Source organism: Anser cygnoides, chromosome 11 (genome assembly GCF_040182565.1).
Source record: "Anser cygnoides isolate HZ-2024a breed goose chromosome 11, Taihu_goose_T2T_genome, whole genome shotgun sequence".
NCBI lineage: Eukaryota > Metazoa > Chordata > Aves > Anseriformes > Anatidae > Anser > Anser cygnoides.
In genome coordinates, this window is record NC_089883.1 from 14,398,187 (window position 1) to 14,414,473 (window position 16,287).

Sequence of the window (16,287 nt, forward strand, 5' to 3'; positions counted from 1 at the left end):
TTCCTCAGGACTCTGTGACACTAATTACACCCGACGAGAAGAGTAGGTGGGCACCATGCTAGATATGAAACAGAATCACAATGGTGACAAAAAGCAAGACAGGAGCAGAAAGGGTAAGTGATGCACTGAAAAGAGAAATAGACAACAGACTACTTGTGTGGGACTCATACTGAGGCAGCTATGCTCTTTGAAGCAAGAATCAGAAGTCCTCCACACCTTGCAGAATCTGTAACATGATTCTTGGCACAGACAAACTCTTACCAGTACACCCACGAGTAAGCTGGAAAAAAAGGTCTGCATCATGGTCTCATGATTGTAAAGGTGTATCAAAAGTGAAAGGTAAATAGTATGTAAGGCCAGCTAGGGCTCATATAGCCCTAATTAAATGCATGACAGTCCTGAATATTGTAGCCAGAAGACTGTTTACTGCTGCTTGTCAAAGCCCAGTAGCAGCACATCCACACTCTGGTTTCAGCTCAGATTAAAACCTATCATTTCCTGGCCCTGGGCACTAACAGCAATAGAAGGGAGGTGGTCATCTATTCATGATACCACTGCTTGTTTTGGAGCAACTCTGCTCAATTGACTCTTTACGGTCTCTAGACACCATGTGGTGTTGTAGCAGATGAGAATATTAGGATAGCACTGTGTACATATGCAGAAAAATGACGGGCATATTAGAAAAAATTTACTTAGCAAAGCTATCAGATGTACAAGCCAACATATTGGAGGAGGTTTTAAGCTCTTGGCAGTTCTCCCAGTCTAATTGTTTCACTTGTGGGACAAAAATTGGTATCTGGAATGTTATCAGAAGAAAGTAAAGAAAAATCAATTCCCCTATCTTGTAACATAAAAAGAGTAGTACTGCAGGAATCTAAAGTTCTAATATCTGAAATAATCTGAATATTATGTTTACATAAAACGTACATAATTTAAAGGAAAAAGAAGAAAAATGATATCTGTCTGCGATTTTCTTACAAATTCCTATAAATGACAAGAACTGGAAAAAATACATTCTTCTGATATTCTTTTCAACTTGTTCATTTTGTGAATTGCAGCATCCAGTATGTTCTGATGTTTTCTTCAAATTCTCTTTGGAGCCAGCTCTGCTCTACTGAGTTAGTTACAGTTTGGAGAAGAGAGGGAAATCTTGTAAATTCTAACCAGGATGCCACAGCATTTAATCATTCCATGTTCCTTTTTATATCTTTACCAAAGCTACAACGTAAAGAAAACCATTTTTAAAAAGTAAGAGAAGTGGTAGCAAAGCCACAGATCTCCAGAAAGACTCCGTGCAGCACCTACTTCTGTATTAAACTTACTGCTTGAAATTGGTACTGTTTTCTGCCAGCTGTATCTCACCAGGGTAAGCATTTACAGTGATAGCATGAAAGAAAGCTCACATGTACACGTGAGATGCCAGGCTTGGAACTTAATAAGGAAAAAAACAAATCAAAACAAAACAGAAATCAAATTTTTAAAATCCTTGTGATATCCCCATCCTCACAGGAAAGCACATTGACAAAATAAGCCTCTGGGCTGGGCAGGAACAGAAAATAAAGAAGAGACTACTGAGGAACTTCACAGCTCCAGAGGAACCCCAGTGGTATAAAGCACTGCAGGGGCAATGTGTGAGAAACATAAATTCCCACTGCAAATGCTAATATGCTCTGCTGCTTTAGGAAATCATTATTTCTCTACCACTTCGATCAGTTCTGGGAAGATTATCTCCTATCAGAATGGATGCCACTGTCAAAAAGCACTATATTTGACAGGCATTTGGCTATGCCTGTCAAAAAGCACTATATTTTTTGTATACAGCACCTCCTTCACCATTGTTCCCTAATAAACAGAACTGCACAATCCTACAGCTAGAATGATAATACTGTATCTATGAGACTGATTTCACTGCTAAGCAAGCTTTTATAAAAGGCAGAGTTTTACCTGGAACATTATGAACTTTGCACAATTTGACGTAATTTCCATGCAATGCATGTCACATTCATAAACAATTTTTTTCCACCAACTTAGAGTGGTACTTTTAATGAATAAAGTCTTAGAGTAATTGAAAATAGGGGTATGTACTCAAAGGGAAAATACAATGAAAAGCAGATAATTACTTATCTGTGCCACTTTCAGAGTAGAAGATACCTTTTTACTTCATGAATTCTACATATGCCATTGGTTTTCACCCTTCCCCATCTTCAAAATAAACTTTAATCATCTCCAGGTTTTTGGTTATTATCTACTCCAAATTTTTCAGTTCAAACTTTCCAATAAAGTATAATACACACAGAAACAGAGCTTTACCCACTGTACAAACAAAAGAACAACCAAACAAGGAAATGCCATTCTTCATCACGCATGGTCTCATGACAAGGAATTTCAACTGCTGTCCTAGGAAAGCCTAAAACTCAGACTTGAAAGGAGGCGTTTTGCTCAGCGAAGCTGTTAAATCCAATCATCTCTCAATGATTGCATGATTCTCTGTGGCCACAAGAGCTACTTCTGATCTTTTAATGGTATTTAATTAAGTCTCTACCAATGCTCATTTCTAAACAGTTTCATCATCACCAAGAACAACTACTATTAACTGCAAAGAAGGCAGCCCTGGGCACAGATGAAAGATTAATAGATGAGCTTATGGGTTCAGCAGTGCAGCTTTAAATCTATCCATATCTGCCTCTGAAAGCTTTCTAAACTAGCTAATGGTGCAATATTGTGGTTCCCATTGAATGTGAATTTATGTAATTATGCTGATTATCCATAATTTCTTACCCCTGTTATTACAAGATAGAAGCTGATGGATGTTATAACAGTCATTTATTTACTTTGTTTGTAATGCGTGTAAACACGATGATACATCTGTTCTTGTTACATTATTATTTCAGAGGATACTGATTTTGAAATCAATCCAGTGATTTCATCTGGAGATTATTTATTATACAATAATAATTGAGAACAGATTTTCTTTCCCCTACTCAGAATGGGTTGTATGCAATCTCTGGATGCCCACTAACACCAGCTAGACCACTCCAGTTCTATATTCCAGGGCTTATGATATCAGGGCTTCCAATTATAACAATTTTGCAAGGAAACTTGCACCTCAATCACAAGTATTGCGTCTATTGCATTAATTTATCTGAGCGCATATGTTTGTATCGGAATGCACCCCAGTGATATTAACATTCTGATCATCTTAACCCTCAGATAAACGTGTCTGATCAGAATTCAGTATGTGCTGTATGTTTCAAAACGCGAATTAGAGATTTTGCTTCATGAGAGGTAGGGACTACAGCCACTCCAAAATGGAAGAGGCAAGGTGTCAAAAAAATTGCTGTTTTGTCTGGACTGCATTAGGGACTGTGTTTGCAGGGCCATCCAGCAAACCCTAGCATTTCTCATCACCTTTTTTAGGCAGTCACCTAAAAGAGGAAGAGGGGACAAAGGAGACTCTGGAAAGAGGGGTGATCATGATCCTCAGCCACTGTGTATTGCAGCCGCATCAGGTCATGGATAGCATGATGCAGCCATGTAACGGGTAGCTGAGAGCTCTGCTCCTGTGGACTTCCCTCGGTCTTTCCCTCCAACCCCCTTCTCCAAGTGCACACACTGAAGTTTTGGTTCCCTGGGGCCCAGCATCTGCACATTCTGCTCAGCCTCATCAAAGCGGTCTCTGAGACTTGCACCAGCTAGACTTCACCACAGAGAAGGTAAAAGGAAGTGGCAGTAGCCTGGGGCTCTTTGTTTTCCTCTTGCACATGTAGCAGTCTGAGGAAGTTCAGATCTGCTTTACCAATCAAAACGGTCCAATTAGGTTTCCAGCAGCCTGCCGGAACATCAGTCACTGAAGCACGTGGAATGACCTGAGACTGTGTTTTGGGAGATTTAATTCCTTCAAGGGCAGAGCCTCTCTTCACTGCCTCACACCTCCCTCTTGGAAACGTCAGAACATTTGGGAAGCTGTCACATCGGATTTTATCACCACAGCCTAATACAGGAAGACTGGAAAGTGACCCACTTCATGTTTAAAAAAAAAAAAAGCAACAATAAAAAGAATCTGTGCAGACAGCAGTGCAAAGATGGCACAGCAAAGGAGATTGTCTTTACTCAGCAAGATGAGATTTTCTTTAAGGAGCTAGACAATGTGAAATCCTCACAGACAGACTCACTCTGCACAACAAATGGATTTTGTCCACTTGCTTTTGGAGGAAATCTAGCTCTTAAATTCAAGATATTGTTCACTGAAGACAATCAAAAAAACTTTTGTTGCATTCAGTCTTTCTAAGGCAACGCTGTCCACTGAAACCCATGACTTACAGTCTGCATCACTTCAAATCAGTGCTTCATCAGCAGTTGCTATAACATATTTCTATTAACACATCTGATAATCCCAGGAACTTCCCATCCCTGGAAAAGAAGCTGTTCTTGCTGTGATTTGCACAGGAGGAGAGGTGAATGCACATGGAACATAACTGGCTGTGGCTGACAATGCCACTCACAGGGTCAGAATGAAGGTGACTAGATTCTAGCTTTCCAGGACTTAAAGGTTCAAAGAAAGTCAGACTGCAGCTCACATTACTAAGTCATTTTTAGCTTTTGTGCATTATCCTCCCAGCAAAGGCTTTCTCCTAGGCATTACTCGGTTCCTCAGAAGCTGCAACCTGGCACAAGAGGCAGTATATGGAAACAAGAGATGACTGGTCCTTGATTCTTACACTGGAAATCTGTCATTTGTTTTTTCTTCACATTGTAAATTATTCCAATTCTAAACATGTGCTGGAAAAGCTGCTTTTCGAAATCTAAAACTGCTGCAGAGGATCATGTGCCAATATTTAGACCACCCAGCTGTGAACCTGAATTTCTCATTCTCTTTTCTGCTGCTCGATAGAGCACCTTTTATCCTGCAAAGTGACACTTCAGAGGGCCCCCAGACCCTTATGCATTTTATCAAAATGCATGGAGACTCTTCTGGGAGAAACCCCAATTCAGGGACTGAAGAATATAGCCTACGTAAAATATCAGTATAAAATACCTCCTTAAAATTGATTCTTCAGGATCTGGGCAACAACCTTCACAGAACAGATGGGAGAGGACTTTTATTACCTTCAACTCCTGTTATTAAGGCTCAGAACCAGCAAAATACTTAAACATCATGCTTCAAAACACTTTTACTTCAATGCTAACATGCTTGGCATATGCTTAAATGCTCTGCTGATCAGCACCTTGTATGTACTGGTTCCAGTCGTGCAAAAGAGAAAAACAAAACCCTCTGCTTTTTGAGCATTCTCATAAAATTCCTGTTTATAATGGCAGCCCAGACAGGACCACTGCTGTCCCTTCTCTTATTCTATACTGAGCTACCGGGTCGAAACAATAGTTCTCTGCTTTCTAAGACTGTGCTCCTGTGAGCAGGAACTGGACCTGTATTTGCTTGTTTGCACTAGACTGGTGAATGCTGCACTGGTCAACACTCTACGCATTATTACCACCACCGTTCTTAGGGGTAAATTTCCACAATACCGCTTTTACCATGAAGCTACCAGTTACAGAGTTGCACCAATCCCATATTCTATTACTTGTTTCTTTCCAGTTATACCCAGTGATGGCACTCAAATTTGAAATATCCCAGTCATTTCTCTGGTGGCTGTCGCACTTCAGACAAAAAGCTGCTAATCACTGCCAGTAACACATGAACTACGAGTAGTAAATGAGAGCTGCTGACTGCACTGCACTAAACTTGAGGGTGCATAGCAAGGGCCTAAAAGATCTCTCTTCATACTTGATCCCACATGTTTTGGGGTCAGTGGGTAAATGTTTCCCTGCAGGGTCCCTTCTGGCTGAGGTGTCATTACAGAAATGTTGTGCGTGACCTCCCTCCAGAAGGAAGCATCAAGAGCTTCAGCTAGCTCGGTCACAAACGCAAACACAGCTCAGTACAGCTGTGTAAGCTGGTAGCTCCCTCTTGCAGATAAACACAGAAGGCCCAGACTCCCGAGCAGCGCAAACACCCTTCACTAACACTTGTCAAACATCATGCAGTGAGCACGTTTAGGGGCTCCTCACCCTTAGCACTGCCAAGTCCGCTCTTGATATAGCAAGTTCAATGGGGCCAACACACCACAAGGGAAATTGCAGTTAGTATTTTCAACAGACCCATCCCTGCAAGAAAGCCTTTCCTCATCTGTTTCCCTCCACAGATCTGGAAACTTGCAAGTCCGGCTTGGGAGGAGCACTTGCATTTTAGATGGCATTTTGAAACCACAAAACTTCAAGAATCTCTTACTAGGAGCTCAGGGCTCTGGCTACCACCTTGTAAATTAACTCAAATGTTGCAGTTCTTGAAGAACAGGATTTCCTGTTGGGGAAAACTCATAGTACTGAAGCTTGCCTTGGGATCAGTGTCCAAACTCCAATACGATGTTCTGTGCTGTTGGCAACGATCCTCCAGTCACAGAGATTAATCTCATGTTCACTGAAATAAAGAGGAGTTTTTCCTCTGTTATTTCTTTTGCTCTGTGTCTGTCCTAGAAAGCTTGGGACCTAGATGATGCTCATCTCACAGACAAAATCTATGATTTCCTCATGCCACACTTCTGCTTATCTCGCTAACACATCCCTAAACAGAGGTGACCCACAACAGGCAATCATCTCATTAGAAATCTGGAATTTTTTTCATTATATGACACTCTCATTGATGGTATAATGTCAAAAGTCACCACGATGAAAACTCACAATAGCAGGGGAAAACATACAGCATGTGATATATATGGAATCGAATCACTAGAGAACTTGAACGTACGCTCAGGACCTCGTAAGATCTCTGAGACAAGAAAACATACTTTTGCTGTGCAGGAATAGTATGTGGAATCACCGCTGTAAAATGGGCTTCTGCAGCCTGCAAATGACTCAAAGATTTGCCAAATTTATAGAGTTTGGTTCAAGCATCTCATCTGAAAGTAGCTGAATGTAATGTTTGATGATGTGCCTTGCTTAGTCCTCCTCCTGCTGACTTCCACAGAAGCCAGAGCATGCAGAGCACTGGCATTTATCCTCCAGCGTGGCTCCTCTGTGTAAGATTAATACTGTCAATTTGATTCACAAGGGCTTGTGAGCCAGACTAGCAAACCGAAAAAGAATAAGCCCCCCTCTTAAGGAGACAAGGACACGAAAGAGGTTGCCCAGCGAAGTCATCAAAGCAAATAGCATGAATGGGACAGTGTTGATGAAGACAGAAGTGGCATTGAAGGCTGCAATAACAAAGCGGGGCAGTGACATGAAGATAAGTGGCAAAGTAATTGGCTGGTTGAGCCAAGTGTGAGTCCATGTAGCCTGCCTGCCAGCAAACCATGCAAATGGATACTAGGCATTGAAGATCCAAGTGTCCATGTATGTAAATATATTCTAGGGTAGTGACACAAAAATACATAGGAACAAACTCTAAGTACAACTTCTGAAAATGTTCTTAAAGTCTCTTAGCTAATTATTACAAACCTGCTTTCCATCTACTGCCAGTGAATAAAGGGTACTAATTTGAGTTTTCTTACTAATTGTTCACAACAGCCACAGTTGCGCCCTCCGCATTTGATCCTGTAAATGTTTTTCATATCACAAAGACCCTTAAAATTACAAAGATGCCACAGTGCCAGTTTAGTTTTTGACTCCCGACTCCAACAAAAAGTAGGCTTACAGCCAATTCAAGCAGCTAACTGGATTGTCACTTTAGAAAGAGAATCCATAAGAAGTATAAAATTAATAACATTTTACAATGAAGCAAATAACACATCCAGAGACTGGAAGCACTGTGCCTTCTCTCCCTCTTTAGTGAACTGTGAACAGCTTAGTCAGGCAGAGAATGTCCCACAGCCAGTGGAAAAACCTCCTTATCTCCCCCCTGTCCTGCAGTTCAGCAACCCATTCAAACACTTGTCTGCAGGGATCAGGGAAAAAGAAAAGAAAAAAAAAAAGAAAAAAAGAAAGATGCCTTCCCTTGTCTCCTTTGCCATCACCTATCCCAACTTCACGTGACCCAGATGCAAATAGAACTAGCATCCTGGGTAAAAAAGGTGCACAGGAGCACAGGATCCCTGATGCCTTCATACTCTTCCTTATGAGAACAGTACCTTACATGTAGTGACTGCAGGCGTTCATTTACACTTGAGAATTAACTGGCTGCTTGGGTGATGTTTGGCATAGGAAAGCCTACCAATACGCATGTGTAAGAGCATTTTCTGCTCTAGCTTCAGGTATGGATACCAGACTAAAAAGTACACAATTGGGTGTAAAATAGCAGCTTAGATAACATGATCGTTATTTAGTTGCTCAGAACTAAACAGCCTATTATTGACAACCAAAGACATTTTCCTAGAGCTCAAGTACTTTGCTTTCAGTGCCTAAGGTCATAGATTAGGTCCTCATGAGCTGCCATGTATATCGCAAGTGACAATAGCAATTTATACATAAATTTGGGTGAAACATGAGATACATCATAACGGAGAGAAAAGTTTTACTACGAGTTTTGACGTACTAGTTGAAACTTTGTGCTTTCTAAAAGCAAGTCCCAACCACATGCATGACATTTTAAAGTGCCTTATTCCAATCCTGACAAATGAGCACCAGATGTTTCTTTTATTGTACTTGCATTTCATATACTCGTTCAACATTTCAGGCTCATGTGAAGATCTAAGAAACTCTCTCTGACCCACCTCTCCACCCATAAGAAAGAGAGCTGCAAGAAAGAACAAAATCAAGAATAAAATATAGTAATTCAGATTAAATACAGCAAATACTTGAAGGAAGAACTGAAGTCTTTTCACAAGCAGAAAGAAAAGACAGGGTGAGAATAACGTCTGTGTTCAGTTTCACCAAGCACAGACCAACTGTTGGAAATTCTCTCACAAGGAACAACACTTTTTTTTTTTTTTACTATTATTATTCCTTTCAAAACAGTTGTGCTCTGAAAGGTTCCCCTCAGCCTATAAATGCTATAACCTAGAGATTAAAAGGCCTGTAATTACATCTGAGCATTCTGGCTTCTCTGCAGGCAATGGTGGGGATGAGGTTGCTTCCATGGAGGAGGGAGTCTGTTTTTTTTAGGATTTATTGGTTTAATTAACTGCTTTATATTCCTCTTCTCTTCCCAGAATAAACTGTTCATTCACTCCAGTCTCACTGCCCACCTCGCCCATTCAAAATCCAGGCCAAGCTGTCCTCCCAAAGGTGCCTTGGGGTGGAACTGCAGGGTGCCAGTCAGAGAGATTTGTTCCTGCAAGTGCTAAGTATTATTTTCATTCCTGTTTGGCTCAGTCTCTGGCAGCTTTGATTTTCTTTTCCATTTTTGTCTGTCTCAAAAACTTCTCTCTGCTTATTGACTGAATACATAGAACGGCTTGCTTTCTTGCTAGAGAAGCAATTCAGTATTTATATGCAACCTTAAAGCAATGTCAATGTGTAGGGATCACTTCAAAAGTGGAACTGTAGACTGTATTAGGGTCTGATTTTCTTTGGCTCTTGCTTTTGTCTCAACTACCCTGACAGTAACATGCTACAAAGCTGGTGCGTGGATTATACATGCTTATACATTACTTTTCAAGAAAAACATCTAAGTTCTATGTGTAACTGTCTTCCTGGAGCTTGATGAAGGGAACAAATACCTGAAATGAATGAGCAAACAGTGCAAATGTCATTCCAATTCGCTCCCAGGAACACAGTCTCTTAGCAGTTTCCAAGGGGCACATCGGGCAATGTAAGCAGAGGAATCTTTCCCCTTGCCACAACTGTTCAGAGTCCCTAAAGGGAGAAGGACTCAGAATGATTAATGTGTCATTGTGTATGCCAACCCTTTGCTACTATAAGGAGGTGGAGATTATCTTGATGCTGCTGCCCCACAATGGGCAGACGGTATAACTCTGCACACTGACGCCAAGCTCTTTGTTTCTGCAGTGCCTCCAGGTGCTACAGTTTCTGCAACTGATCCTACACAGAACCCTAACATGGAAAATCAAACCTGAAATTGATAGATCAGCCCTGAAAGGGACCTGTCATCCAATCCAGCCCTCTGCAGGTAGTTATTTTACATAGTCCCATTCCAAAGTGACCGTGTTTCTCCATCTTGATGATCGTGAGAATACATATTCATGTCATCTCTGTATACATGCCCACTTCAGCACACACCACACATAACTGCAAATACCATTACCACTTTCCTCAAACCCACTAGTTAAGGAATTATTTAGCATGGATGAGGGAGAAGAGCTGGCATGTCTGACAACATTTGAATACTGTAGTGTTCATCTAACTGCAGAACTGAAGTTCTAAATTAATTACCTAGCCTTTATGCTTTATGGAGGTTCAGGTGTCTTCAAGACCTTCATAAATCAAGGCTCACTTGGCATTTGGCTTTTGAGAAAGGCCAAGCAAGTGTTGAATTGTGAATGCTGATCCTGAATTATGATTGCAATAGCTGGCCACAAGGGCACTCAACCTATTATTTCTGAAACTAGCTGTTCGGCTCTCAATTTGTCCTCTGCAACTGTGCTTTTGTCTGGGAACTGCCTTTTGCAATTTTTGTATGGCATCCCAAAGGAAAAAAAAAATCTAAACTTAAATCACTTCCACTTGTTCACAATACCAAGGTGACCGTACTGTATTTTTAAATACATCAGGTTTTCCTTTGTAACATTATTTAAGAAAAATGCATTTAAACACATGTACACTCATAAAGTATTATTCTGATTAGCGTTAAAACGTCCATACAGATACAGAGCATGCTAGTGCTCCAGAACAAGGGCAAACATACAGAAACACACTCTTAGTAACCACTCCAAGAAGGCAGTTTATCTATAAATCAAACATGTGGCACACTGCTTCAGATTATCCTCTTGATGCACCAAAGCAGCATCTAATCAGCTTTAACTCTTAACAAATACAGATTTGTGTCATAAGTGTTGTAGGAAATAACCCACAATCTCATTCTGCACTTGCAGGAGAACAATAACAACCCTTTCCCGTGAAGGTGTAACGTTCTGTGTACAAAGTTAATACCGGTACATAGGAGAACTCTGCGTGATGTGAAAATTCTGGAGGGATTAGAAACACTTTGACTCTCAAAGATTACATGACAGTACCACAGAATTGCAGAACCCAGTCATGGACATTTGAACATAGGGTGAAAGTGGCATATTTTAAGCACAAATTTAAGTGGAAAAATTCTTAGGAGAATCCTGGTAGGACGCATAAATACACTAATTTACCTAAGTATTGAAACAATGCTTTCCAGTGTATCATTAGTAACTGAAATTCAGTGTGTTAAAGCAGCTTGCCTTAAAAGCCTCTCAAAGCTCAATCTAAATAATAAGAGAACTAAGGATTCTGTAATTACTTCTAAGAGTTTTACCCAGATTTTCATTCTTGACTGCAGAACTGTGTTAAGACACATTCAGAATTCGTTTTGGTTGTTATTTCGCTTACTCTGACAAGCTCTATTGATCTCTGTGAGCTTTGTGTACACATAAAGACTGATTAAAAACTGTGAAAGGCCACTGATCCTTTGTCTTTAGTTTAAAGCCTCAGGGAAGGCGCTTTGTTCTCCTGAACTTCAATTCTGATTTTTTTTTCCCAGCTCTAACTTAAGCAGAGGCAGTAAATGCAACATGAAAAAAGTCAGCTTCCAAGAAAAGTCATACCTTTTTTGTCACCCTTCTTTGTCACCACCTCCCTCTCCCTCCTGTGAAATTAAAGCCGACTTCTGCGCTCTGGCTGGGGAAACGGGCAGTGCTGCTCAACATTTACTGCAGCTCCAGGATCCTTGGGAGACGACTGTTTATGAAGTGACCCAATACCTACGATAAGAAGTAAATTTGGGGCTGTCTTCCCTGACTGGTTGGCATTGCTCCTCCACACCCTTGACAAAAGCCAGCCAGTCTCACTTTTCAGTCAGCAACTTCCAGCCGTCTTGCTGCCCGAGTCCCTCACGTTTTCCACAGCTGCCCTCACGACACTAAAGTGCATTATTGTTATTTATAGGCCACCCAAAAAATGCTGACTGCTTTTGGACAGCTACAAGCACAGCGACTGGTGCCTCAGCCCGGTGGGGTCGCTGCCTGCGTGTGACGAGCGGGAGAACCGGGGTCGGCCGGGCGGCCAGCAGCCGGCTGCCCCTCAGCGGCCGTGCCCAGGAAGATGGCAGGGCCGGGCGGGCAGCGCCCCGGCCGCGCCGCCAGGCAGCCAGGGAGGGACAGGCGCTCCCCGAGGACCTGCAGCAGCCGGAGGGGACGTGTGAGGGCGGCGGGACCAGCCCGCGGCGCCTTCAGCCCCGCTTTACCTCAGCGGCACCGGGGACGCCGCCGGCGGGGATTCGCTGCCGCGGCGCTGCTCGCTGCTCAGCTGAGGCGCAGAGAGCGGAGCCTCCTTCGCCACATGGCGGCGGCAGAGAGCGCGGCGCCGCCACCGCCCCTCTCTATCGTCGCGGCGCCGAGAAGCCCTCATCATTGCGCGACGGCGGCGACAGGAATCGCGGTGGACCGGCTCGGCATCTCCCGGTACCTCGCGGCTCGGACCGGTACCTCACGGCCCGTCACGGCCCGTCACGGCCCGTCACGGTCCCTCAGGGCCCCTCAGGGCCCCTCAGGGCGGGTCACGGCCCCTCACGGCACCTCAGGGCGCGTTTCGGTACCTCACGGCCCGTCACGGCTTGTCACGGCTCGGCCCGGCACCTCAGGGTGCGTCCCGGTAGCTCAGGGCGCGCTGTGGCTGTGAAGGAGGAGTGGTGGTGGCAGGGGTCCCGTGGGGAGGCGGGGGTGCCCCAAAGGCAGCGTTTTCTTCATGCCTTACTCCTGTGCCCACCGCGTTTTCTCCTTCCAGAGTGGTGTTTCTGAGCCAGAGTCTTATTGTTGAGCCTAATGGGTTTTCTCCTTCCAGAGCATTCCTGTTAAGATTGCTTCCATAAAGACATGACCACGCAGGTAAATCAGAACTTAATTTTAAGTGAAGTAATTGTTGGTTTGATATATATATACATATATATTTTTTAGGCTGCTTATGCGTAATACTAATTATTTTTTCTTTCTAGTACGGTATTCTCTTCAAGCAAGAGCAAGGTGAGAAGACAATAATATATACTAAATAATACTGGCTTCCTTGGGCAATGTAAAGCAGATATGCATCTGAGATCAACTGGGTTATGTTTATATGACATGTAAATCTAAATAGCTTAAACATATCTGTGCTGTTTTTCAACAGTGACCTTGGTGAACATAGACCTTGTATGCTTTGAAACGATAAACGCGGTGATGAAGCTCCCAGAGCACTGATAGACCTGAAGTGCAAGGGGGTCTGCTGCTAACATTAAACAGGCAATTTTAGCATTACCAAAGCCTATGTGACTTTTTTTGGTGATTGGACTCTCATATACTGAAGTTGTCCCAGGAGAAGTGTGTAGGTACTGTGACTAGAGTAGCATGTTCTTGCTGCAGCAGATGCAATAGACTTATGATAAAAAACTCCATGTTTTTTGCCTGATAAACCAGCTACATATGCTTTAAAACTTCCTTTCATAAAAATGTCAAAATACAGCTACAATGTAGATCTTTGTCAGAGCAATCTTAAAATAGTAAAAAAACACAAAAAAGAGCAGTTTTCTGGTTTAAATTGAATTACTCTGTGTCATGTCAAGACATTAATTGGTCTATCTGCTCTGAATATTACATAGGTGTCCAGCCTATAATGGGAAGAAAAAATTGGTTGTCATCTTCCATCAAAAGAAACCACCTTAACTTTTAGTTTCTGTGTTTATATTCTCTTTTAGCTCACGATGATGCCATCTGGTCAGTTGCCTGGGGAAAGAACAAAAAGGATGGTTCTGAAACAGTGATCTCTGGTTCTTTGGACGATCTAGTGAAGGTCTGGAAGTGGTAAGTGAAGTGCTCCATACTGAATGGTTAAAACCGGTTTTAACCCTGGGAAGTAGTCAGTGTGGAGTTACAGCAGTCTTAAATTTCCACAACGGGTAGCATGGCACAGCTCTTGAGCAAGCTTATCTTCATTGGTACATGCTTTTTCTAGGAGTGGTAGCATTCCAATGTGCTTTAAATTGGGAAGAACACAAACCCTTCTGAAAATATACATTGAATTTTATGTGTCTTCTGCGAGAGAATGGTAGTACTTGATGCATTTTGAAACCAAAGAATTAGAAATGAAGCTTTTTATAAGACAGTGCATTGGGAGCATACATACTGTGAAAGGAATAATGAGGACAAAGTAAAAGAGGAAATGTTTACCTTCCTTTCTTATTAAAAAAAAAAAAAAGAAATATATCTTCGTAATCCTCATACAAGTGACACTGAAGTGTACTTTTGCAAAGTTTTCCTCTCTCTTAGCCAGAGCAATATTAAGTCTGTGCTTCACTTTAGTTACTTGAGTAGCTTTGTGTGATATTCTAAAAATGTTTGTCATTGTTTCATGTTGTGCTGGCAGATTAAGTCTGCTGTGCAAGTACTCATGTACTGCTGTGTGATGGAGATTTTTGTGGGACTACTTGCAAACTTAAAATGAAGTACATGCTTTTCAGAAATACGATAAATCATTCATTGTTACTTTCCTTTGAGTACAGTGAGCAATTTGTGTATAGCTGTCCTCACTTTCCGTGGGTACTTCTATTTTCCTGTGGTTGACCAGAATTGAGAAGTGTGGGTTAATTTATTTGTTTTATCTGAGGTAGGATTTCAGTTAAGTACCCCCAGCTATTCATAACTGGCCTTTTCTTTCCCTTTAACAAAAGGAATGATGAAAAATTGGATCTACAGTGGACGTTAGAGGGTCACCAACTAGGTGTGGTATCTGTGGATATCAGCCACACGGGTTCCATTGCGGCATCCAGCTCCCTAGATGCCCATATTCGCCTTTGGGATTTAGAAACTGGCAAACAGATCAAGTCAATAGATGCTGGTCCTGGTAAGATACCAGTGTTAAACTGTGTGTAAGAAATTTCCTAAACCTAGGTGGTAACTACTGTACATTGTATAATTAGGGTATATGAGATGACTGGGATTTTTTTTAAATCTTTCTTGATTTGCAGAATCTTAAAATCTGAGTGATTTTTATCAACTCAACATAAAGTAATACCAGACGGTTTTACATTTTTACACTATTTACACTTTTTTAGATATGCTTTTTGTTAGATAAAGCAGAATGGAAACCAGCTTGCTCTTACAGATACGTTAATATAAAGGTATTTTTAAATACCCAAACACTTACTCAGACTGGTTTACAAAGAAAGTCTGAGTCTTGATTTCTAGTTATATCTGAATTGAATTTAAGCCATATGTGTGATGCTTATTTATGCAGTACATCCAACCCTAAGGGAGCAAGTCAAAGTAGGGTAAAGCTGAAGTCTAAACTGATGTTGCATTCTCTAAGTTGGGATGCAGGGCCTAAGATTTTATTCTTACTTCATTGATCCATTGGCAGTCCCTTAATTAAGAACAATCTTGGAGTGCTTTAGGTAATTAATCATAAGAGTACAGAAAAATCTGTGAATTACATTGTGCCAGATAAATATATTATGTTACTCTGAAAGGTTTTTTAATTCACTTGCAAGGCATGTTGATCCATGTTACATTCATATATCTGCATGATTCTCCTGCATCTTCTGTGCTTTGCTAACTGCTAGTTGTTGCTTTCTTACACTGGTACAATAGCTGTCAGCATGAGGAGAAAAGAACGAATTTATACTTCACATATGCAGCCTTAAACGCTAAATTTGTTGTTGCAGTAGGGGCTACTAAACTTGAGATCTTAGTAGAAAATAGCATCTTTCACTAAACTTAAATAAATGTCTCATGCTCTACTCCATTAAAAGGAAGTTCACATTAATGAGTTTCTATGCTCCTCGAGTATTTAGTAGAGTTTGGAGTATTAAGAGGGATAAATGTCTAAACATATGCATTTAGAACTGACATTGGATAAGGACTAACAACAGTATTCAGCTAACTGAATTTTTTTGTTTGTTTGTTGTTGTTGTTGTTGTTTAATATAGTTGATGCTTGGTCCCTGGCTTTTTCACCTGATTCCCAGTACCTTGCAACAGGAAGTCATGTGGGAAAAGTAAATATTTTCGGTGTTGAAACTGGAAAAAAAGAGTATTCTCTGGATACCAGAGGAAAGTTCATCCTTAGCATTGCATATGTAAGAACAACAACTGATCATCTCTTATGTGAAATATGTGGTAATACGTTATAAACCATTTTTTTTTCTTTCATCACTTTATTTCTACGTGATATTGTCAGCCAT

General features: G+C 41.4%; 1 protein-coding gene across 7 annotated transcripts in view; it reads left to right on the top strand.

Moving 5' to 3' along the window:
• Positions 1–16,287, top strand: part of SKIC8 (SKI8 subunit of superkiller complex) — a 107,554-nt gene that overhangs the window by 87,074 nt on the left and 4,193 nt on the right. Inside the window, exons 1-6 of one of the 7 annotated variants that reach the window (XM_048081374.2) lie at positions 12,406–12,539; positions 12,862–12,962; positions 13,070–13,097; positions 13,805–13,910; positions 14,777–14,949; positions 16,034–16,182. In XM_048081374.2, coding sequence (XP_047937331.1) covers positions 12,951–12,962; positions 13,070–13,097; positions 13,805–13,910; positions 14,777–14,949; positions 16,034–16,182 — 468 coding nt within the window. In that variant the 5' untranslated portion in view covers positions 12,406–12,539; positions 12,862–12,950. The other 6 variants (XM_048081373.2, XM_048081375.2, XM_048081376.2 and 3 more) reach the window with 6 other exon arrangements.